At 36.6% G+C, this 23,381-nt stretch overlaps 1 protein-coding gene across 3 annotated transcripts in view; it reads left to right on the forward strand.

Annotated features, from left to right (window-relative positions):
* LOC105480138 (VPS8 subunit of CORVET complex) overlaps positions 1-23,381 on the forward strand; it is a 246,721-nt gene that overhangs the window by 28,645 nt on the left and 194,695 nt on the right. For all 3 annotated transcript variants that reach the window (XR_011619950.1, XM_011738646.2, XM_071091396.1), the window contains exons 8-15: positions 8,428-8,552; positions 9,293-9,379; positions 12,167-12,234; positions 13,525-13,678; positions 13,782-13,841; positions 15,258-15,365; positions 19,849-19,929; positions 22,704-22,874. Coding sequence is in view for 2 of the 3 variants with exons in the window: in XM_011738646.2 (XP_011736948.2) it covers positions 8,428-8,552; positions 9,293-9,379; positions 12,167-12,234; positions 13,525-13,678; positions 13,782-13,841; positions 15,258-15,365; positions 19,849-19,929; positions 22,704-22,874 (854 nt within the window). In the remaining variant the exon portion in view is untranslated. The remainder of the gene's footprint in view (positions 1-8,427; positions 8,553-9,292; positions 9,380-12,166; positions 12,235-13,524; positions 13,679-13,781; positions 13,842-15,257; positions 15,366-19,848; positions 19,930-22,703; positions 22,875-23,381) is intronic.

The following is a 23,381-nucleotide window of genomic DNA, read 5'->3' on the forward strand; positions in this document are numbered from 1 at the left end:
TAGCACTTTGGGAGGCTGAGGCAGGTGGATCATCTGAGGTCAGGAGTTCGAGACCAGCCTGGCCAACATGGTGAAACCCTGTGTCTACTGAAAAAAATTAACTGGGTGTGGTGGCGGATGCCTGTAATCCCAGCTACTCGGGAGGCTGAGGCAGGAGAATCGCATGAACCCAGGAGGCTGAGGTTGCAGTGAGCCGAGATTGTGCCACTGTGCTCCAGCCTGGGCAACAGAGTGAGACTCCGTCTCAAAATAAATAAATAAATAAAAAATAAAAAACTGTTAGTTTTTTTGAGGGGTCATTTTTAGTGTTCTCTTCTGCATATTAAGTTGTTTCATCTCCCTTAAATGAAAGACTTGATGACACTGTATTTAGTAAGGAATCTACAGACTATTTTATATGGATTACCTGAGAATTCTTAATAGCAGAACCACAATTTGACTTCTGTGGGGCCTTGCATCCTTATTTACTGTATAAGTGGATAACTAGTTATTTTCTGTTGGTTTTGAATGATTTGACTTACTATTATGAATTTTGTATTATGACAAAAGCTTTTTAAAATGTAATTGTAAAACCTAGTCTTTTCAAAGGCAATTGAGTTAAATAATAGAGTTTTATTATTTGGGGACCAGAAGAGTAGAAACAAAATTATAATTCCCTTGAAGGAATTCAGAATTGGTTGAAAAAGACTTAAAACCTAGATAGTTGATATATATTCATAGTAGAAAATATAGAAAATATAGATGAGCAAAAAGTTGAAGATATACCAAATCCTGCCATCCAGGAATAATCCCTAACATTTTTTGTATGTAACCTTTTAGTCTTTTTTTTCTGTACTTGTATATATGTATCTATACATCCTCAAATGGGATCATGTTAATTTGTAAACTGCTTTTCATGATAATGAATATCTTTCCATGAAGTTATATATTTTGTCTGTAACATTTTTAATGGCTACATAGTATTTCTATTAAATGGATTCTTCCTAATTTACTTAATCATTTCCTACTATAAGACATTTAAGTTGTTTGTAAACGTATACTACTGTGATGAACATCTTTGTTACTACATTTCTGTGTCCATGATTACTTTTTTAGGACAGATATTCCTAAAAGTGGAATTGCTTGGATTAGGAGATGAACATTAAGAATTTTGATATGTATTATCTAATGGCCCTCTAGAAAAGTTCTATCAGCCTTCTCTCCTATCAGGTGTTCAGAATGGTGGTCTTCCTGTGGGGCATAATTAATGTTAGATAAATAGAATTTTGGGAAAGAATCTTAGGTCGTTTAGTTCAGTCCCCTTATTTTACTTCTGAGGCTGTTGAGGACCAGAGAGGTTAAGTGACATGCACAGAGCCAAGTTCCGCCAAGTTCATTGAGGAATGCTGAATCCTATATAAGTGTATTTCCACTATTCTAAGCAATTCTGCTATCCTGAGAGAAAAGGAGGCCAATTCTAAGATAAGAAGAAAAGAATAAAAGAACTAAGGTGAAGGAGAATAGATTATAATGCATATATTTGTCAGCAAATTGCATGTTAATTTTTTGTTCCCACTTACCAGTACTCATTTCTCACCTCTATCTGCTTTAACATCCTTTTCTTGTCAATGTTATAAGAATATGTGACTGCTTATAATCAAACTCAAGTATAGCTTACTGCAAACAAATTAAAATGAATACTTTACAAACAAAAACTAACAGAGGAAAAGACAACATTGTCTTTTGATACTGTCTTTAATTTCCTTGGGCCTGGTTCCTGATTTTTTTTTTTTTTTTTTTTTAAGACCCAGCAGCTTTCCTGTAGATATGAGAAAATAATAATCTTTCATTACAGTCTCATGGAAAAGAAAGTATGTCAAAGTGAACATTTTGAGAAAGAATCATAATATTCTGGTTGTGCTTTGGGTATTAATAGTGTGGCTAATAAATTTTACTCATTACTGTTTATAGGAATCAGATGTTTGGACAATGTGTTTTAACAAATAGATTAAAATATGCTTGAAAGCCTGGGAACAAATGGCAGAGTAATAATACTATAAAGTGTCTAGAGGCCTGGGTTAGATCTCATCTCTGTTAAACATCTGTGTTGATCATAGGAGAAAGTGTAACAGGAAGAGCTATACTTGTTTAAGTACTATATGTTTCTCTTTGAAACAGAGGCCCAGGTCATTAAGATAGAAACTATTATAAGTTTCTTAAAGACTGATGTTTATTGCCTCTTCTTAAGTAATTATAGGCATATAGCTTTTAAAAAAATATGTTGGTACTTACCTTATACAGAGTCTCAAAAGTTCAAATCTTAATAAAGATGTTTCCCCATCCCAGGGGGCCTTAGTTTTCCTCTTTTTTTTTGGTTGTTAGTGTACTTTAGTAGATTATCTTTTTGAAATTGTTTTTGTATTTATCTCACTTAAACATGGATTTACTTACTTTGCTATAATGAGAGTATTATGGATTTTTTTTTCCCATAACCATAGCTGAGCATAATCATAAATGCTAGAGACATCACTTAATCACATTTAGTATCATTCCCACAGATAACTAAAGCTTGTCACGTATATTCTTGAAATTTTTTACCTGCCTTTTCTTCGAACTTTTGAACTGATTTCTTGCTTTTCTTTCTCTCTCTTGATCTTTTCTTCATGGATTCAAAAGGAAAAGGTATAGTAAGTAATTTTAGTTTGCATGAATGATTTCTTTTCTTTTGGCCTTTTTAATGTTAGAAGAATGCTACCAATTATAGTCAGTATCCTCTTATGAAATACTTATTGGAAAAAAACCAGCTAATTGAAAAATTAGTTAAGCAGGAAATTGTGAAAAACTATAAGTATATATATACCTTCAATGTTTTAACTGAAAATACATAAATTTTCATTTATCCTTGATCTTTTGTTGTAGTCCCAAACTTTTTCTTTGATTTTGTATTTGCCACTTGGAGTCCTGAAGTATCTTTTTTGGCATAAACTTTATCATTAATGGGTCATGCAAAATTTGCCATTTTAAGTTTTAAAAATGAGGTAAAAGCTTAAGCACCTGTGAATCAATCATTGCATGCAAAATCCTGTTATATTATGAACACCTTATTTTGTGACAGTTTTGTAAAGAAACTCATCTTTACCAGGTTTTTCTAAACCATCCATTTAATGTTCATGGAAACAACAGCTCTTTCTTTTTCACTCTGTTTCATTAGTTTATTTACTGTTTAAGTTTTAAAGTACAGTAACATTACAGTGGCATGAACAGGCTTGGGAATGAACACAGCTGACTCATAGTAAGCATCAGCATTCTGGAAGATATCCAACTAGCCATGGGGATTCAGTATGCCCTGGCTTCAGTCAGTAAGCCTTACAGAGGGAAGGAGAACTTGAATTCTGTGAGTTGGTTTGATGGAGGTCAGATAAAAGTGCTTCTGTTGTTTTATGATCATTGATGAAAAACGTTTCCTGATTAGATCTTTTCTCCCTTGATCCTAGAGAATATTTTAGTGTGAATAAAGGATAAGAAAAGGCCAGATATGGTGGCTCACGCTTGTAATCCCAGCACTTTGGGAGGCCAGGGTGGGCGGATCATTTGAAGTCAGGAGTTCAAGACCAGCCTGGCCAACATAGTGAAACCCGTCTCTACTAAAAATACAAAAATTAGCCAGATGTGGTGACACATGCCTGTAATCCCAGCTACTTGGGAGACTGAGGCAAGAGAATTGCTTGAACACAGGAGGCGGAGGCTGCAGTGAACCGAGATGGTGCCAGCCTGGGTGACGGAGTGAGACTCTGTCAAAAAAAAAAAAAAAGGATAAGAAAAGAGTAGCATTAAAGAATAGTGAATATTGGCCAATAAAGGTAGAGTTCCACACACACAATTAAATTGGATTCCTGCTAGGATGTAGGTATTTCCTTCTTTGATAGTCTTTAGAACTAATTAAAACTAATTGAGGGTAAAGAAATAGAAGATTGGGCTAATTTTGGTATATGGAAAGAGTTAACAGAAATTCTTGAAGTATGTTCAAATTTAGATTTTAGGGCTATTACAGACTTTGTACATTATTTGTGACTTTTCTTTGCTATTCAGCATGTTATTCTTAAGTCCAGAATATGCTGAGGAGATCTACTCTAAGCAAAGTGTACTTTGAAAGACATACTAATAAAAGATACAGATATAATTCAGGGCAGTGCTAAATAGATGTGCTGTTTGTGATATTTGGCCTTCAAGTTATCTAAATTAATTGGTAAGCTATATTACTGTCATAAACAATAATTCCTTGCATTTTTGCCATTTGATGATTTTCTAATTTTTCATAGGCAAAACTCTTTGTCGACTCAGTGAAGTTTATAAGAAAGGTGATAGTCTCATTTCATATTTCTTGCCAGGGTAACCATTATTAAGACCCACTGCAATTTTTTTAAAACACAAATTTGACAGTACTAATCAAATATACCTTTATGTGACTTTGAAATGAAATTAGATATACTGTTAATTTAATAACTTTTTCCAACTGTAAACAAAGGAGACTTCAGAGAGGAGGAGGAGAATAGAATTTTTCCTTCTAAATTCATGAAATCCAAGAGTAATCTGGAGTAGCTCTCATTTTCACCTTCTGTCCAGGTCATTTTGTTCTTTACATGTATCCATGGAATTTAAGTGTTTTGAAGAGGTTTTATGTTTATTTTGCTCAAATATCATTTCCCAGAATTGTCCAGAATTTTCTGGACTACAGAATGTTTAGTTACTCTAGCAGGAGAAACCTCTTCAATGAGACTGCTTTCTTCTTTCCATGGAAAGTCTACCTTTTCTGAATTTAGTCTAGATTATATAACAGCAAGTTTGTTAAAATGGTACTATAAGAATAGAATGTATGAAGAGGAGTGGCCAGCCATGGTGGCTCAAGACTGTAATCCCAGCACTTTGGGAGGCTGAGGTGGGCGGATCACGTAAGATTGGGAGTTCGAGACCAACCTGACTAACATGGAGAAACCCCGTCTCTACTAAAAGTACAAAATTAGCTGGGTGTGTTGACGCATGCCTGTAATCCCAGCTACTTGGGAGGCTGAGGCAGGAGAATAGCTTGAACCCGGGAGGTGGAGGTTGCTATGAGCTGAGATCGTGCCATTGCACTCCAGCCTGGGCAACAAGAGCGAAACTCCGTCTCAAAAAAAAAAAAAAAACAAAAAACGAATGTATGAAGATAGTAATAAGAGTTTGATAAATATCTTTATGGAGTCAAAGTAGATTACATTTGTTACACTGTCCATCATGTCTCTCACCATCCCTGCTGTTTTTTTAAATGTATATATGAATGTAATCTATAGATTAGTTTGTGATGAGCACTTAATACTATTCAAGGGACACTGAATTGGTTCCTTGGTGCTTTTTCTTACTTTACTCATTTATTCCTCTTAGCAACACAGTGAGATAATGGGCATTTTCTACATTTTACAGATGAAGATAGGGAGGCTAAGTGAATTTAAGTAACGTTCCTAAAATTACCAAGACATGCTGTAGTTGTAAGGCTCGTAACTATCCGTGGGGTAGGGGTGGAATTAAAATCCAGGTGTCTGGTTTCATAGTCACGATACCTTCTAAAGGGACATTATAAAAACAACAAATACATTGTAAAAAATCAAGAAAAAAGTTGAGAATGTTTCCATTAACAGATTTGTGGGCTGTGAATTTAATCCATATTTCAGGAATGGCTAAGATTGATAATTTACTTCCCTGTCTTAGCTAGTTGATGGTATGTGGGAACAGTAGTCAGGAAGGCATGGTCATGTTTGGTTTTTAATCTAGAAGTTATGTCCTTTTCCTTCCCTCATTTCGTCCATTGCCACTCTTTTCTATTTCCTCTTCATGGTACCCTTACTGTCTTTGTTATCATATCCTCAGTTCTCCTGTTCATACTTCCTGTGCCTGAAATAGTCTGATATAAAGTATGAACATTGTTAAATTAGAAAGTAGTAGTGAGAGTCTTTACGTATTGGTGAATCAGAACTCTGTGAAGTTTGGATCTCAAAGCAGGGACTACAGAGGATCTTGGTAGTATGCTGCTTAGACATCGCTCTGTGCCTGGAAGGCAAGCGGTCCAAACTCCAGGGTATGAAATTTCATACCAACTCTATCCTTGTCCTCTTACTTTCAGTCCATCTGTTAGCTATACATGTGACCCAGAGTAGAGGTATATATGGGGTACTATTGCCCAACCATCATATCATGACAGTTTGCAAATTAAGATATGTGGAAAATCCACTAACTATACAGGGTGGCTCTGATGAAATAAGGATCATGCAAAACATTACTTTAAGTAGGTAGTTTTGGAAGAGCAAAATAAAATGTGATGTTATATTTAGAGTCAGGAAAATTATAGAATAAAGGGAAGTTTTATAATTTGGATTAAATCAAGGAAGGGTGAAAAAATTGTAAGGGGGAGAACAGTCAGGATGTATTGAAAAATATCTGTAGTTGTAAAACTCTAGATGTGAATAAAGACAGTAACTTTTAAAATACATCAGACCCTGTATATTTATGAGTTTTATTCCTTTTCAATGTTCACCTTGGAAAGCTAAAATCCAAAATGAGTGAAAAAAATCAAGTATGTTCTGTGTGCTATGTAGTTACACTCATTGTTTCAGAACTCTTTTTTGGGAAGGGGGGATTTCTATTTAAGTCTGTTTGTGAGCACAGAAAAATACTCTTACAGTATTCACTTTGAATGGACAAAAGGACTGACCTCATATTATTCCTTAGACCTGAGAATGAATGACTGTGTCTGATAACTAGATTTACTCTTATAGAAGGAGAATTGGCAAATGTGAAAGCTTTTCAGATGATTGTCAGATGCCTTCTAAGCACAAGGCATTAATCAAGGTACTTTGGGAGTGTTAATTCAGCCATGATCTTAGCCCTCAGAGAGGTCATAGTGTAATAGGGGAAGTAAGACATACCCCCAAATTTGCATGTAGATAATTAAGAGAGGCACAAACAGTGCTGGGGAAGTTGAGAAAACTCCAGGTTGTGGAAATATGGTGTTTTTTGCTTTTTTCTAAATAGTTATATTTTGTAGGCATGCCTTCTGACATTTAAATTTTTAATTTCATTGTTTTCAAGTATGTATAATAATGAACTCTAGACGCAATAAACATTGCCTAGAGAAACCCTAGAGAAATTTCTATTAATTATTAGATAGCAGAATTTAATAAATATTTGAGTGCCTCCTGGAGAAATCAGAGGTGATTAAGGCAAGATCCTCACCCTTATGAAACTTAATCTAATAGATATTTGAATTACTTGCTTTTAGCTTTTTGTTGTTGTTTTTTGAGACAGAGTCTTGCTCTGTCACCCAGGCTGGAATGCAGTGGCATGATCTCGGTTCACTGCAACCTTTGCCTCCTGGGTTCAAGTGATTCTCCTGCCTCAGCCTCCCGAGTAGCTGGAATTACAGGCGCCCACCACCACACCCGGCTATATTTTTTATATTAGTGGAGATGGGGTTTCACTGTGTTGGCCAGGCTGGTCTCGAACTCCTGACCTCAAGTGACCCTTCCTTCCTCAGCCTCCCAAAGTGCTGGGATTACAGGTGTGAGCCACCATGCCCAGCCACTTTTAGCATATCAAATTTTGATGTTTGAAATAATTTTCTGAAGTCGTTTAAATGTTTACTCTATAATTTGCACTGTTAATTTGCTTAGTAAATTTTCTTTATGGATAATATAAATGTAAATTTCAGCCAAATTCTAAATTAAATTTCTTGAGTTTTGAAGTTTTGTAGTTATTTTAAAAGACGATGGTATTCCCCATAACTTTGCATCTTAAAAATAGCAAGAAATACAATTCTAGGATGAGACAGATGACGGTTTGTTTAAGGAGATACAGATTTCATATGGATTTTTTGGCTTATCGTTAGCATTTTATATTATGCTTTCTTGTAGGTCTTTTTTTTTCTGTATTCTTTTTTTTTTTTTTGAGACCAAGTCTCACTCTGTTACGCAGGCTGGAGTGCAGTGGTATGATCTTAGCTGACTGTGACCTCTGCCTCCCGAGTTTAAGTGATTCTTGTGCCTCAGCCTCTCGAGTAGCTGGGACTACAGGCGTGAGCCACCATGCCCAGCTAATTTTTGTATTTTTAGTAGAGATGGGGTTTTACCATGTTGGCCAGGCTGGTCTCGAACTCCTGACCTCAGGTGATCCACTCACCTTGGCCTTCCAAAGTGCTGGGATTACAGGCATGAGCGACCACGCCGGCCTTTTTTTTTTTCTGTATAATTCAATGCCCAGCATCTGCTAGTTGCCCAGTAAATAGATTTAAAAATGAATGTGACTTCATTGTCTGCTGCTTTTGATTCTTGTCACTTCCCAAGTCTTTGAAAGCATGCCTGTACTAGATGTATTCACACTCTTGCATTTCTTTCACTTGACTTTAAAAACTGCTTTCTTTAGATCAGAATCAAGCTTTGCGACTCTGTCTGGGTAGCACTAGTGTTGGAGGTCAGTATGGCGCTATCTCTGCCCTCAGTATCAACAATGATTGCTCAAGACTTCTTTGTGGCTTTGCTAAAGGACAGGTAAGATATGAACTTCCTTTAATTCATAAGACAATGTTAAAATAAGATCAATTAAAAAAAACTAATATCTTAGATCAAAGACCACAAAATATGTGTTATGAAGTAATATGTTTGTAGAGCTAACCAGAGATTGCTGAATCTGATTTTTGTCTTGTTCAAAATTTTACTTTATTGTTATCAACTGATCCAGAGTCTGTAATTTTTTTATATCCTAGTTCATGTGTCTATTTGGGTAAATAATTTTTGTAAACCAACCAGGGGTGTTATATAAAATGTACTTCCTTACAGTCATGTAAATAATGGAGGCTGCTTTTTAGAAAGATTCTGCATTCCTGGATGATGATTTTTGCATTTTTTTCTACTTCTGAAACTGGCAATAGGTTATGGTTTTTTTCATCTTCCGATTTATACATCCCTAGCTAGTTTGGCAGTAAGGCCTTCCTATACTTTTTACCAGTGCTAAACAGATTGACTTATTAGAGAAATATCTTTTGTCTCTCAGTATGAGAACATTTAAAATCTAAAGGGAAAAGTAGGATGGACAGGATGAGGGGTAAATGAAGATCGAATAAAGGCTCAGTGCTTTAATGGATCTGCAACCTTTAGGTATGTTTTAACTTTATAATTCTTTGCCTGCAATGTTTATAGTCAAGGAATAGATTATCCCAACCAGAAGACAGAATACTTAAGTCCAAAAAAGAGTAATAAATTTGTTTTTAAAGCACTTAGTTGTCTTATAGATCACCATGTGGGATTTGGCCAGTGGAAAACTTCTAAGATCAATAACAGATGCTCATCCTCCAGGAACAGCAATATTGCATATCAAGGTAATAGCTTTATTTTCTTTTTCTAATAATTTTTTTATTATGCCTTTGTATTTATTTTAAAGTAAATTTCTCTATATTGATAATCAGAGTCCAAAAAATGTATTTAACATGAAGCTGAACATTACCTCATAAATAGAATCCGTAACATTGAGCTGTCTTTTATTTGACTAGCCCAACGTGATGTTTTTCCAGGTTAAAACTGGAGATGGGCTAGTATGGAAATATTCAGCTTCAAGTTGTACTGAAGTCTAATAGATATAGCGGCAAAAAGGGCAAATTGATGTGTTGCTAGACTAGAGTTTGGCAGTAAAGACGGGCAGCTCCCTGCTAAAACTCATATGGAACTCTTAAAAAGTCTTTTTACCTTTGTTTAGTTCATCCAAATTTTATTGCTGAGGTGGTGTGCTCTGTCACCCTTTTTTGGGAGTTGCCTGAGGTTTAAGGCACAGATTGTGAAAGAACCGAGGTTTGGATTATGTTTAGAAATGAATCTATTGGTTTATTTTCTTTCAGGCCTCTAAAGGGAAAGCATTAAGATCCTAGTCTTGGCTTTCTCCTTACAGGCCTGAAAAAATAAACTGACTTAGGTAACAGATTTCATTTATAAATACAATGTGAATGTTGATTATTCCATGCTGTCAAGCTCATGTTCAGAAGCATAAAAGGTAAAGGATTATAACTAGAAAAGTCTAAAATCAGATCTTCTAGATTTTAATCATGTACACATTTTGTTGCTTAGCTCTGCAGAGCTCTGTCATCCGTAAGTATCCTTTTTAAAGTCTGGAAGCATCTGGAGTTTGTATGTCTGTATCTAGGTTAGTTACAAAAAGTCTTCTGTGACAGAGCAGCGTTGAAGCATTTAGTAACAATGAAAACAACCAAGACAAGTAAAAAAGTAAAAGTGGAGAGAATTTCCAGAGCATTATGGCAATATATCTTGACCTCTTTTCATATGGCTTGTGCCGACTTTTAATATGTTATAGTTGTTTGTATATAGGTCTTATCTCTCTTAGTAGATGAGCGTCTTTGAAATCACAATCTGTTTGTCATTTATTTTTGTGTTTTACCCATAGAAGCTCTCAATAAGTACTTGATTGAAGGAAAAACTAGATGGTGGTGTTTATACAAGAGCAATCCTTTTGCAGGGAAAAATATTGGGAGAAAGAATAAGAAACAGAAGAGATAAAGGCAGAGAGAAAAGAGAAGAATGCAGTTGAGATAAATAATATGTAGTAGGAGCCATCGTGTTGCCTGACAATGGTGATGAAGGTGGTACATGTAGTAATAACACTGGAGTAAGATACATAGGGTTGAATATTTCTGAAGTCTTCTGTTGACATCAACCACTTGCATTTTAATACTCCTACACGTTGTTCTTCAAATTTAAGCCTGTATCTCATCAATAACAATTTGAAATTTCATTCTTCATGGGTATTTATGTGTATGTGTGTATTTATATGAATGGACTACTGTACTAATTTTTATGTACATTATAAAGCATATACACAAGAAATAGAAGATTAAACAAATACAAATTCTGTTATTTTTCCTGCACTCCGGTGGACAATTTCATGCACATACTTAGGGTATATGCTTCTCACTCTGGCAACTGTTCATCTAGGCCGTAAGAGCAAAGTTTTGGGGTTTTTTTTTTTTTTTTTTTTTTTTTTTTGAGACGGAGTCTCGCTCTGTCGCCCGGGCTGGAGTGCAGTGGCCGGATCTCAGCTCACTGCAAGCTCCGCCTCCCGGGTTCACGCCATTCTCCTGCCTCAGCCTCCCGAGTAGCTGGGACTACAGGCACCCACCACCTCGCCTGGCTAGTTTTTTGTATTTTTTTAGTAGAGACGGGTTTTCACCGTGTTAGCCAGGATGGTCTCGATCTCCTGACCTCGTGATCCACCCGTCTCGGCCTCCCAAAGTGCTGGTATTACAGGCTTGAGCCACCGCGCCTGGCCGTTTTGGGGTTTTTAACTATGCATGTGTTTGGGTAAAGGAAGAAGAATTTTACAGTGGCCTCTAGTACCTCAGCCATCCCTGACTGAGGACCTGAGGCATGCCATTTAGGATGGTTCACCAACCTTTGAGTTTAGGGAGGATAGTCACTGTAAATGGCACAAGTTCACTTTATTCCATTTTGTGTCCTGCAACATTGACCATACTTCAGGTCACCTTAGGACTGTCTGTCATTGTGAACATTATTTATTATTCTGAATTTTCTAAGTTAGGTAGTGATAACTGATGTATTTGCTGTGGAAGAAGATCAAGGAGGTAGCACATTTTGGGAAGAGTTGTATATGAAAAGTTAAAATGTTTTAGATACAGTGGACTTACTTTTCAGTTATTCAGAAGACATATTCAGATAAGTTTTATTTCTCAGAGATACCAAATATTTTTTAGAGTCGCTATTCTTGAAAACTGGGCAGATGCAAATGTAACCAGAGGATTTCATTTATTTAATAATAGCAAGTTACAAAAAGTTATTGTAAGAATCCAAGTACAGAACTTTAGAATTTTTATCAATCATAGTTTGTATTTTTCTTTTATCCTGATGAAAGGTGGTTTTTCTTTTTGAAAGCCTCTGTTTTTTTTTTTAAAGATTTTGGACCATTATTACTCTAAATAAAGGTAAGTTTGTATGTTTAGAGTAATGAGCACTAAATCTAGTTTAGGTTATTTCAAAAGCTGTTAAATGTGTATATTGTAGTTTTTCAAAATTGTATAATTTTTTCCTTCTTAATACTTGACTGTTTAAAAATCTACAAGAAAATAAATTCCTTCTCTGTTTAGTTTACAGATGACCCAACTCTTGCAATTTGCAATGACAGCGGAGGCTCTGTTTTTGAATTGACATTTAAGTAAGAGACTGGTGGACATCTGTTGACAAATGAAAAGACTAGCTCTGTTTAAATGATTTGAAATTGAACATGAAGAGGTCTAGAAAGCCCCTGTAATTGAGAGTAGACTATGATTGTGTATTACAACTAGCTGGGAAGGCTTATATTAGTAGAACAAACAGAGTTCTGGGCCTGGTCCTCCCGAGTTTTATCTCAGTAGGTCTGAGTTGGGATTCTAGACTCCTATTCCCCGGGAGATTCTTAATGTGCTGTCAAGCTTGGGACCACTCTTCTGGAGTAGCTCACTAATTTTGGTTTAGGCTGAAGGCCCAGTTGATTATAATCATAATGGGCAGGTGTAAACAGGTTTTTAATTATCTTAGAATTGCCATGTTTGCTCTTTAAGAGCAAAGACTGTATAGACATATCAAAGAGCGTTTAGGAAGCAGAGTTTTTTGAAAAGTAGAACATAATATTCATTGTGTATTATGTTTTCATAAGTTCTCCAAGGTTAACAACTATCTTTGTTTCTTGTGTTTCTCATAGCTTCTAACAATGCTAAGCACAAAGTAATTTCTGAAAAAAACATACTTCTTATTCAGTTAATGTTTATTGAGCATCTCCTATGTATAGGTATTTATCTAGACCCCAGAGTTGTAACTGTGAACCAAGCAAAGTTTCTGCTCTAAGAGAACTTACATTCTAGCTGCAGTAAGGGTAAGGAAACAGCAAACCAGCACATAAATGAAATCACTTCAAATGGGTCTAAGTACTGCGAAGAAAACAAGACAGGGGATAACGCTAGATTGCACTTGAGGATGATTCTGGAATGCCTTTCTCAGAAGGGGCAACATCTGGAAAAATACCTGAATGGTGAGCCAGTCAACATATGCACAGATCTGAGGGAAATATTCCAGGCAGAGAACATTCAGACACAAAGGCTTTGAGGTGGCCACAAACTCGGCCTGCTAGAGCGATTGAAGAAAGCAGGCATGGGTTGAGTGTGACTTTGTCAGGAACACAATAGTGGGAGAGGAGTGAAGGGAGGAGCCAGATCATATCCTTTTAAGACATGGGAAAGAGTTTGGATTTTATTTTTTATGTACAGTAGCAAGCCAGTAGACTGTTTTTGGCAGAAAAATAAACGAATCTGACTTGTATAATAAAAAGATCATGCTGCAGTCCTGTGGAGCTTGGATTGTTGGGGGTTAAGAATAGGAGGTAGGAGGCTATTAAAGTAGGCCAAGCAAGAGATAGTAGTGCCTTGAATCATTGCTAAATTGATTCTGAATTTTCTAATTACATTTTCAGGAGAGTGATGGGAGTGAGAACCTGTGAATCTAGATGTCTGTTCAGTGGTTCCAAGGGTGAAGTCTGCTGTATTGAGCCTCTGCATTCTAAGCCTGAGTTGAAAGATCATCCCATCACACAGTTTTCATTATTGGCCATGGCATCCCTAACAAAAGTAAGTGCATTTGGAAGTTAAAACTCAGAACTTTTAGAAACTTTGAATACCAAATATTTGAAAATTACAAGGTCAATATTGAAAACATATTTTTCTCTTAAAGATACTGGTCATTGGATTGAAACCATCCTTGAAAGTATGGATGACTTTTCCCTATGGCCGGGTGAGTAAGTCCCTCCATCTTATTGGCCAAAGGAAGGACCATGTCAGGAGGTTGAGAGAGATGACTTGCAAGGGGCGAATTCTATGAGATTGTCAGAAAACTAGACAGGATGAAAGTCAGTGCTCCAGAGATCATTAGCTGGACTTGCCTTAAGGTGATCAAGGCATTATAAGCTGATGACCAGCACAGTGTCCTAGGGATCATGAGATCTTGTACTTTTCTACATTTATCGCTTTAAGCTTTTCTCTCATAGACAGCATACAGTTGGCTTTTGTTCTTAACCTCAACTTGACAGTCTCTGTATATTGCTGTCCTGGCACTCTGTGGTCACACCTAACTTCATGCATTGGAATTTCCTACTTCATTCAGTGTCCTTCTGAGGGCAATAAAATTCCCTTACCAGATTTAAAGTTGAAGGATAAGTTGATTTATTGAGTCCAAGCCTTGATTTTCAGTGTTTAAAAGATACTTATTTTTACATGGCTGCGGTGCTGAGACAGGCTTATACTCACTGTCTGCAGCTTTGGCACTGAACTGTGGATAGAGTAGACCCTACTGTCATATGTGCTGTAGATTGCTACTACATGTGCTGTCCCTGGCTTCTGCCTCTGGTATTTTACTTTGGAGGATGATACTTCCTGGCGTGTGTTATTTATATACCAGTTTTCCCTTTCTTTTCTTCTTGGTTATTTTCAGAGTTGTGATCTTCCAATGTATATATGAGGAGAGGTATTGATAGGATGGGATGGAGATTGGTGGTACAGAACTCTGGCTGGTGCAGAAAGCATCCCCTATGGTGAAGGAACTCACTTTTGTTTTCCTGTTGGTACCCTGTGTGTCTCTGGGCCCTAGGGGAAGCAGGTCTATCCTTTCAGATGGCAAAACTGGCTTAGATGGCCATTAACATTTGTTAGATTAGCTTCATTGGCAAATTCAGATTTTTTTTCATGGTAGTATGTGTTTGCTTTTTTAAAATATTTTTATTGGTTTTTTCCCAACATTTTATTATAAACATTTTCAAACAAAATTGAAAGAATTTTACGTTGAAAGAATTTTACGTATTCTTTCCCCTAAATATTTAGCATACATATTATTAGCTAGAGTTTAATACTTCTTTAGGTTTTTCCTTAGGTGTAGAATCTACATACAAAGAAGTGCACAGATCTTGAGTGTACATTTGCTGAACTTTGACAAATGCTTAACACTTTTGTAACTCAAATTCCTATCAAGGTGTAGAACATTACCATGAACCCAGAAAGTTCCCTCGTGACACTTCCCAGTTAGTTCTTGCTTTCCTGAGAAATTGGAGAAAGTTTATCAAGGAACACTAGTCAGATGCTGTTTTTAACCACAGTTTTCTCTTTGTCCCCTTGTTTATCAACTGTGATGATGTTTTTTTTCCATCTCCCTACTTAGATGGATCCTTCCAGTGTGCCACTGCTGGCCTGGCACTTTGTAGCAGTGCAAAATTATGTGAATCCCATGCTTGCCTTCTGCAGAGGAGATGTCGTTCATTTTCTATTGGTAAGTCCTAATATGATGCTACATCCATTAGAAAGCCTCTTGTAGTTTTTTTTATTCATCAATAATTTAATAATGTGTCAAAGAAATTTGTGTTACTATCGTAAGTCTTTGGAGAGAGTGCAACCTATTTTATTTTTATCTGAGGCTTTAATGATTAGCATGGGAAAAAGGTGATCACTCTCAGCTCCATAACCTCTCATGGTTTATTTCTCAGCTCCATTTCTTTGACAAATAATTAATGGTGTATGTAAATGTATAAAGGTATGAATGTGAATATGTGTTAATATATGTGTAACTACATATGTGTGTATTAGAGAGCAAGTATCATTGAGCACCTGTTGTGTCCTCTACACTGTGATGGGCACAAGTAGCCATGGAAGGAAGGAAGTATACAACGTAATTTCATCTTTCACACAGCTTATAATCTTGTTTGAAAAGCAAAATCAGTATGTTCATTATTACTACAGAAAATGGTTTAAGGATTGAACTATGTGATGAAAATCAAGCTGATACAAATTCAGAGTACAAAGTGATTAGTATGGACTAGAGAGGGTATTAATGGCTTTATGAAGGATATACTGCAACTACTGCAGGAAGGCTGGGTATGCATATTGTTGGAAATGAGATGAACTGAAGTCACAGAGGCAAGAATGTGCCTTTGTATTAATAATCTTTTGGGTTTCCTAGCTCAGTGAAGCAAGTTCACTACTGTCTACCTACTTCCTCCAGCCAGAAACTTAGGAGTTACTTTTCAGTTACCTTTCTTTCTTCATATGTGCCCTATCATCAAGCCCTATTGACTCTACCTTCAAAAATCTCTTGAATTTCTCCTTTTTTGTCTCCCCCATTGCTCTTTCCTTAGTCTAAATCATGTACATGTCTAGCCTGGATTCTGCCGTAGCTTCCTAACTAGTCTCTGGCCTCAGTGCCTTTTACATATACTGTTGCCTCTGCCAGAAAAGTTCTGTGCTATCTTCCATTGTCTCCCAGCTCATGATTAACATGGCCTTCCCTGACCTCTGAACTAAGTTAGTTATATACATCTTTTGATAATACTCAGCACTTAAAAAAAAAACAAAAACAAAAGAGGGGCGAGGTATTGTGGGTCTCCCACTGAGGCCCAGGCTGACTCTCTAACTCCTGGCCTCAAGTGATCCTCCCACCTCAGCCTCCCAAATATTGGGATTACAAGTGTGAGCCACTGTGCTTGGCCACATTCAGCACTTTTTAAATTATTTGTCTAATGTTTTTCTTCGCCACTAGACAGAAAGCTCCATAAATCTAGAGACCATCTTTACTGTTATATTTCCAGCCACTAGGACAGTGCTTTATATTGTAAATAGTCAATAAATGTTTATAGAATTAATGACAAAGAGAAGGTTGTAGTGGAAAATATAATTGAATATATGGGGTAGATTGAGAGTAGGGGTTGGCAAACTGTGGCCTGTGGGCCAAATCTGGCCAGCCATCTGTTTTTATAAATAAAGTTTTATTAGAACATCCCCAATACAACATTTGAGAGTCCCACCTTCAGTTTCAGCTCAAAACATTGAAATATTCCTTCATCATTTTCTCCCCAATCAGTCTCTTTTCAAATGTTTCTTGATTCTAAAATGCAAAGTCAGAAGTGGGATGTTTCATTCATATCCTTCAGTCTCTAGATCCAATATGATGAGAAGACTTATTTTTCCTTGAAAGGTGTCATCCCTTAACTCTCACTGCAACTAACCATCTTTGTCTAAACACCTTACACCTGCCTTATTGAGAAAAACCTTTAATTTTTCTCCTGCCTTCTGTATGTATGCTTTTTGCTACTTCTAGACTGATCTTCCTAAAATGTCACTTTAATCACATCTTTATGACTTTAATTACTTAGGAACCTGTGATGACTCCATTACCAGTCTAGGCCAATCATTATTAATCTAGATGAGGGGTCAGCAAACTTTTTGTGTAAAGGGCCACACAGTAAACATTTTAGCGTCTGTGGACCATATATTCTCAGGAAACTGAGAAAGAGTAGGTGACTGCCCTTGGTCACATGGGTATAATAGTGGAACTTAGAATTAGACATATGGCTCTAGATCCCATGTTCATTTTACCACAGGATCCTTTCTTAAGGAAGAAGTGATTTAGTGAAATGAAGGTGGGTGCACATGAAGGGCCCATGTTAAGTGGTCTCAGATTTCTGTTAAAACATCAGGTGAGGTCACCACTATAAGTGATGGGGCCAGAAGACAAAGAGAATTGTGACTTAAAGGGAAAGACATCTATTATACTACTATGGGGACTGTACAAGAAAGCCCAGGTTGAATTGAATGCCATGAATTTCAGGTGGTCAGGCGCATCTTGTGCTTTATGTTTCTTCAGTGTTCTGTTACCTTGGAGCAGAAGGGGAGAAGGATGACTGAGGATATAGAGTGTATTTATAGATACGAATAAATAAAAGATTGACACTCAAGGTCCTTTTGGGAAATTTTGGGATGTTAGAATTACACAAGGGAACTTCAGAAAGTTTGTGGAAAAATGGAGTTAAAAAATAAAAATAAATTTTATTTCTCAATATAAGCTTCATCTTGTTCAAGATACTTTTTAAAGTGCTAATACCAGCCATGTAGTCCATCCCTAAAGAACTGAAGGTCTTGGGAATTTAATCATGTCAATGCAGTCTTTTTCACATTATTAACTAAAGAAAAATGGGTGCCCTTTATAGACTTTTTCTAGATTAGGAGACAGAAGTCAAAGGAGCCAAATCAGTACTGTATGGTGGATCGAAATGCTCTCAGAATTGGCGTTGTTTGATGAGAGCAGTGAGCAGGAACATGGTTGTGGTGGAGGGCTGTCTGGTGAAGCTTTCCTGGGCTTTTATCTGCCAGAGCTTTGGCTAACTTTCTCAAAACACACTCTTAATAAGCAGATGTTATTGTTCTTTGGCCCTCCAGAAAATCAACAAGCAAAATGCCTTGAGCATCCCAAAAACTTGTTGCCATGACCTTTGCTCTTGCCTGGTCTGCTTTTGCTTTGGCTAGACCACTTCTGCCTCTTCATAGCCTTTGCTTTGCTTGTGCTTTTTCTTCAGGACCACACTGGTAAAACCATGTTTTATCTCCTGTTACAGTTTTTCAGAGAAATGCTTCAGGATCTTGATTCCACATGTTTAAAATTCCCGTTAAAAGCTTTGCTCTTGTCTGCAGCTGACCTGGGCACAACTGTTTTGGCACCCGTCAAGTAGAAACTTTGCTCAGCTTTAATTTTTCAGTCAGAATAGTGCAAGCTAAACCAGTTGAAATGTCTATGTTTTGGCTGTTGTTTCTGCTGTTAATCATTGATCTCTTTCAATTAGGGCATGAACAAGATGAATATTTTTCCTCGCTAATTGATGGGTATGGTCTGCAATTGCAGGCTTCACCTTCAGCATCATCTTGTTCCTTCTTAAAACGAGTTACCCATTTGTAAACTGCTGCTTTCTCTGGGGGCATTGTTCCCATAAACTTTTATTAAGCATCAGTGATTTTACCATTCTTCCACTGAAGCTTCACCATAAGTTTGATATTTGTTCTTGCTTCAATTTTAGCAGAATTTATGTTGCTCTTTGGGGCTCTTTTCAAACTGGTGTCTTTCCTTCTTAATGCCTCAAACTAGATCCTTTTCAGACATGTTATAGTAAGTTAGTACGAGTTTATTTTGGTGCAAACAATTTTTGAGATCCATGCATAGTTTTTTCATTGTATGCATTTTCCATGAACTTTTTGAGGTCCTCTCATAATAGTATCATAGTTCAGAGAAGTCTGGCTCACATCACTGCAGCATCTTTTTTTCTTGAATGGACTTTTGACTTCCTCACACCGTGTCACCATTCCTTTTTGTATTTTTTTTTTTTTTTTGAGACAGAGTCTTGCTCTGTTGCCCAGGCTGGAGTGCAGTGGCGCTATCTCAGCTCACTGCAAGCTCCGCCTCCTGGGTTCACGCCATTCTCCTACCTCAGCCTCCCGAGCAGCTGGGATTACAGGCGCCCACCACACGCCTGGCTAGTTTTTTGTATTTTCAGTAGAGACGGGGTTTCACTGTGTTAGCCAGGATGGTCTCGATCTCCTGACCTCATGATCCGCCCACCTCGGCCTCCCAAAGTGCTGGGATTACAGGTGTGAGCCACCTCGCCCGGCCCTTTTTGTATTTTAATTATAGTCATTGATGTGATAAAGTTAGGTTGTTCTGAATTATAACAGAGTGAAAACTATGTCACAGCATTTGTCAATACTGACAACTAGACCACTTCCAGATATGCCCTGCATTTTGGTGTAAATAATGGAACAAATAATTTTTTTTCTACTTTCATAATCATTTATTTAATTATCAGCACTTTTGGCTTATCTACAGTGAATGGGATAACGGGTAAATGTGATATTCTAGGTGGAGTATAATTAAATATCTAAAAAAGTCCCTCAAACAGTAGTTGGTTTTTAGGTTGTTTTTATTTCATCATCAGGTAAAGAGAGACGAATCTGGAGCAATACATGTTACTAAGCAAAAGCATCTTCACCTATACTATGACCTCATCAACTTTACTGTGAGTATTATTCAAATTAAATATCCCCATTTAGTTCATGTAATTGTTCTGAACCTATGATATATTAAAGCTACCAGGATTTCTGCCAAGAATTATTACCTTTAAGATCATATAAAATATGGACAGTCAGGCACCCAGGCTCGTGCCTGTAGTCCCAGCTACTTGGGAGGCTGAGGTGTGGGATAGCTTAAGCCCAGGAGTTCAAGGCTGTAGTGCTCAGTGATCGCTCCTGTGACTAGTCACTGCACTCTAGCCTGGGCAACATAGTGAGACTCTGTCTCTTAAAAAAAAAAAGTGTGTATATATATATACATCCATACATATACACACACACACAGAAAGGAAGTCCTGGTTATATTGAATAAAGTCTGAATGTGGTGTGATGCCATAAATTATTGCCTTTCAACCTATGTCCTGCTGAACACAGGCAGGATTAGAAATGTAGTGTCTCGTTTAGCTCAAAGGGGAGTTTGGCTTCAGAAGAATTTAGGTGAGTTTTTTGAGGATCATTGCCCTGCTTTTTCTGTAAAACATTTTTTGTATTTTTGAGCTTTGTCTTAAATTGGTTCAGCAGCTCATGCAGCCTCTTTTTTTCTTGTGGCTGAAAACTTTGCAGAGTTCTCTTTCTACCATGCATCTCAATCCTGAGTGACTTCTTGTTTTTTTGTTTTTTTGTTTTTTTGTTTTGTTTTTTTTTTTTTGAGATGGAGTCTTGCTCTGTAGCCCAAGCTGGAGTGCAGTGGTGTGATCTCAGCTCACTGCAAGCTCCGCCTCCTGGGTTCAAGCGATTCTCCTGCCTCAGCCTCCTGAGTAGCTGGGACTACAGGCGCCCCCACCACCACACCTGGCTAATTTTTGGTATTTTTAGTAGAGACGGGATTTCACCGTGTTAATCAGGATGGTCTTGATCTCCTGACCTCGTGATCTGCCCGCCTCGGCCTTCCAAAGTGCTGGGATTACAGGCGTGAGCCACCACGCCCGGCCACTTCTTGGTTTAAAAAGAGAGAGATTTCTTTTTGTATCAAATTTTATTTTTTCTCTCTCAAATAGTTTGTTAATTTTGAGAACAAAGTAATTATAATATTTCTGGGTTCCCATCATTAATACATTTTAGCACATCCATGTCTGGTGTCCGGTAAAACATTCTGTAGATGCATGAATATAGGCAACCCTAAATGTAAGGCAATTCCTCATTTTTCTAATAAAAAGACTGAAAAAGAGATTTTTCCTCAACTTGATAACATGTAATTTTTTAGAATATAGATGAAATAGATCTTTTCTTTACATAATTTATTGATTTAGTTGTACATTACATTTTTAACTCACAGACAGTTGTTTAGAAATAATTCTTTCTTCCATACACATTTTATGAAATAATTTTGTTCAGACTCTTAAAAGACATCAGTGTTGTCATCACCAGAATTGTCTTGTTGAATCATGTCATACAGTTTTTCAGAATTTATCATCATCACTTCTGTTTAAGATGTTTGAGATACAGTACTTTAAAAATCTGCACGAGTGTATGTGACCATTAACTGCACTGTTTTCTAAATTATCCTTAAAAGGCTTATTTACAACAGTGTCAACACTCGCAACTCTGCGGGTCTAATCTCAGGAATAATTACAAAACTTACTGAGGTTCCTTTTTTTTCTGCCATTCTCTCGTTTTCTTTTAACCAGGTGACCTGTGAGAGTACCTAAGAACTAGCACTGATTAAGGTTGTATAAGGCTAAATAATGTGATTTTTCCTAGAAAATACTTTGTTTTTCTAAATAAAATAATTAAGAGAGCACCTTATAAGAGCTTTCTGTAAAATATTTGCATATCAAACTCCCTGTTTTCTGAAAGAGATTTTTTAGAGGAGGAGAGGGGAACAAACTCTTCCCTTAGGGTGGCTAATATACAGTAATAGAGTATATTTTTTAGCATTTTCAACTTGGTTATCTTTAGTTGGACATTATGTAAATAATATCTGATGACATAGAATAGAGCATACAAATACACCAGTGTGAATACCAGAGACATAAAGGGCAGAGGAAGCACTTTGTTCTGGCTACTTCTGAATTCTGATTGAGCAGATTTTAAGATTTATTTCTTGGGAAAGGATTGGGATTGCCAAAAAAAAATTTGAAAATAAGAAATCTGATTTAATACATAACCCAAGAAATTTGTTAAAATGGCATCCTTCAGAAGATTTTTAAAGTTATTATTGTTAGTACTTTTAAAATTATAATAGTACTTATTAAAGAAAATTTGGGAGATACAGAGAAATAGAACAAAGGACTCTCGTAATTTAAGAGAGATTTTGAAGGAAGTAGATTTTTAAAATAGCTTCTATTTTAAAATATGTATTGCTTCAGTGCTGACAATTGTCCTTTGACCAGCTAGGTTTATGGGCTTTACTTTGTTCTTTTGTTTTAGCAGTATCATAAAAACTAGAAATGCAGAGTTTGTCATGATACTGAAGTCATTTGTGCCAGTTGCTTTTAAAAATCTTTTATAAAAAACGATGTGCTCTAATCCACCTACAGCTTTTAGTCTTCTTTTACACTGTGCAAGTGTCATTTTAACATTTTCAAAAGTTAGTAGTATATTGTAGCTACTGTTCTCTGGCCTGTCACTGAGTAATTCTTGCTTTGATTGTGTTGCCATGTTAATGTTAAATGGATAAAGTCCTCAATGTAATTTAATCGAGGAGCCAAGCTTTCTTCTTGACCCAAATGATGATGTGGGTGTGGTCTCTCTTTTGTTTTGTTGTGTGCTTGAATTACAGTGGATAAATTCACGCACAGTTGTGCTCTTAGACAGCGTAGAGAAGTTGCATGTGATTGATCGGCAAACACAAGAGGAATTGGAGACAGTGGAGATCTCAGAAGTTCAGCTGGTCTATAATAGCAGCCATTTCAAATCACTAGCCACTGGAGGAAATGTTAGCCAGGCACTGGTAAGGATAATCACTTATCTTGGTATTGCTTTGATAAACTTGGTATTTTGTTGTATTTGTTTTAGAAATAGGAACTCTGAGGAGTTACCTTTTTCTGTCTTGAGGTGTTTATTTAAAAGCCACTAGGTTGAAGTGGGTGTGAATGTGCTTGTAAGTTTTTAATAATACAAGCTAAAACAATAATTTTTGTTCCCTTCTATTCAGAAATGTTACTTACTTAATACCAGTTTTAATTTTTATACTAAAATAATGAAGTATGGAAAATTTGTGAGAAAAACTGTAAAGTCAAAATATTTTTAGAAAGCTTAATTTGGCAGTAATAAGCCTGATAGATTTAAGGGATAAGTAACTACAGACAGGTACCCTATGAGGCTTTGGAAATATTTGAGTGATAATGGTAAAGGCTTGAACAGGTATGGTTGCTGTGGGTATTAAAAAGCAAAGATGGCTTCAAGAGAAAGAAGATACTCTAGAAATAGGTAATAGATGAGATGCAGGAGCCTAGAG

The sequence above is a fragment of the Macaca nemestrina genome, chromosome 2, assembly GCF_043159975.1.
Source record: "Macaca nemestrina isolate mMacNem1 chromosome 2, mMacNem.hap1, whole genome shotgun sequence".
NCBI classification, from domain to species: Eukaryota; Metazoa; Chordata; class Mammalia; order Primates; family Cercopithecidae; genus Macaca; species Macaca nemestrina.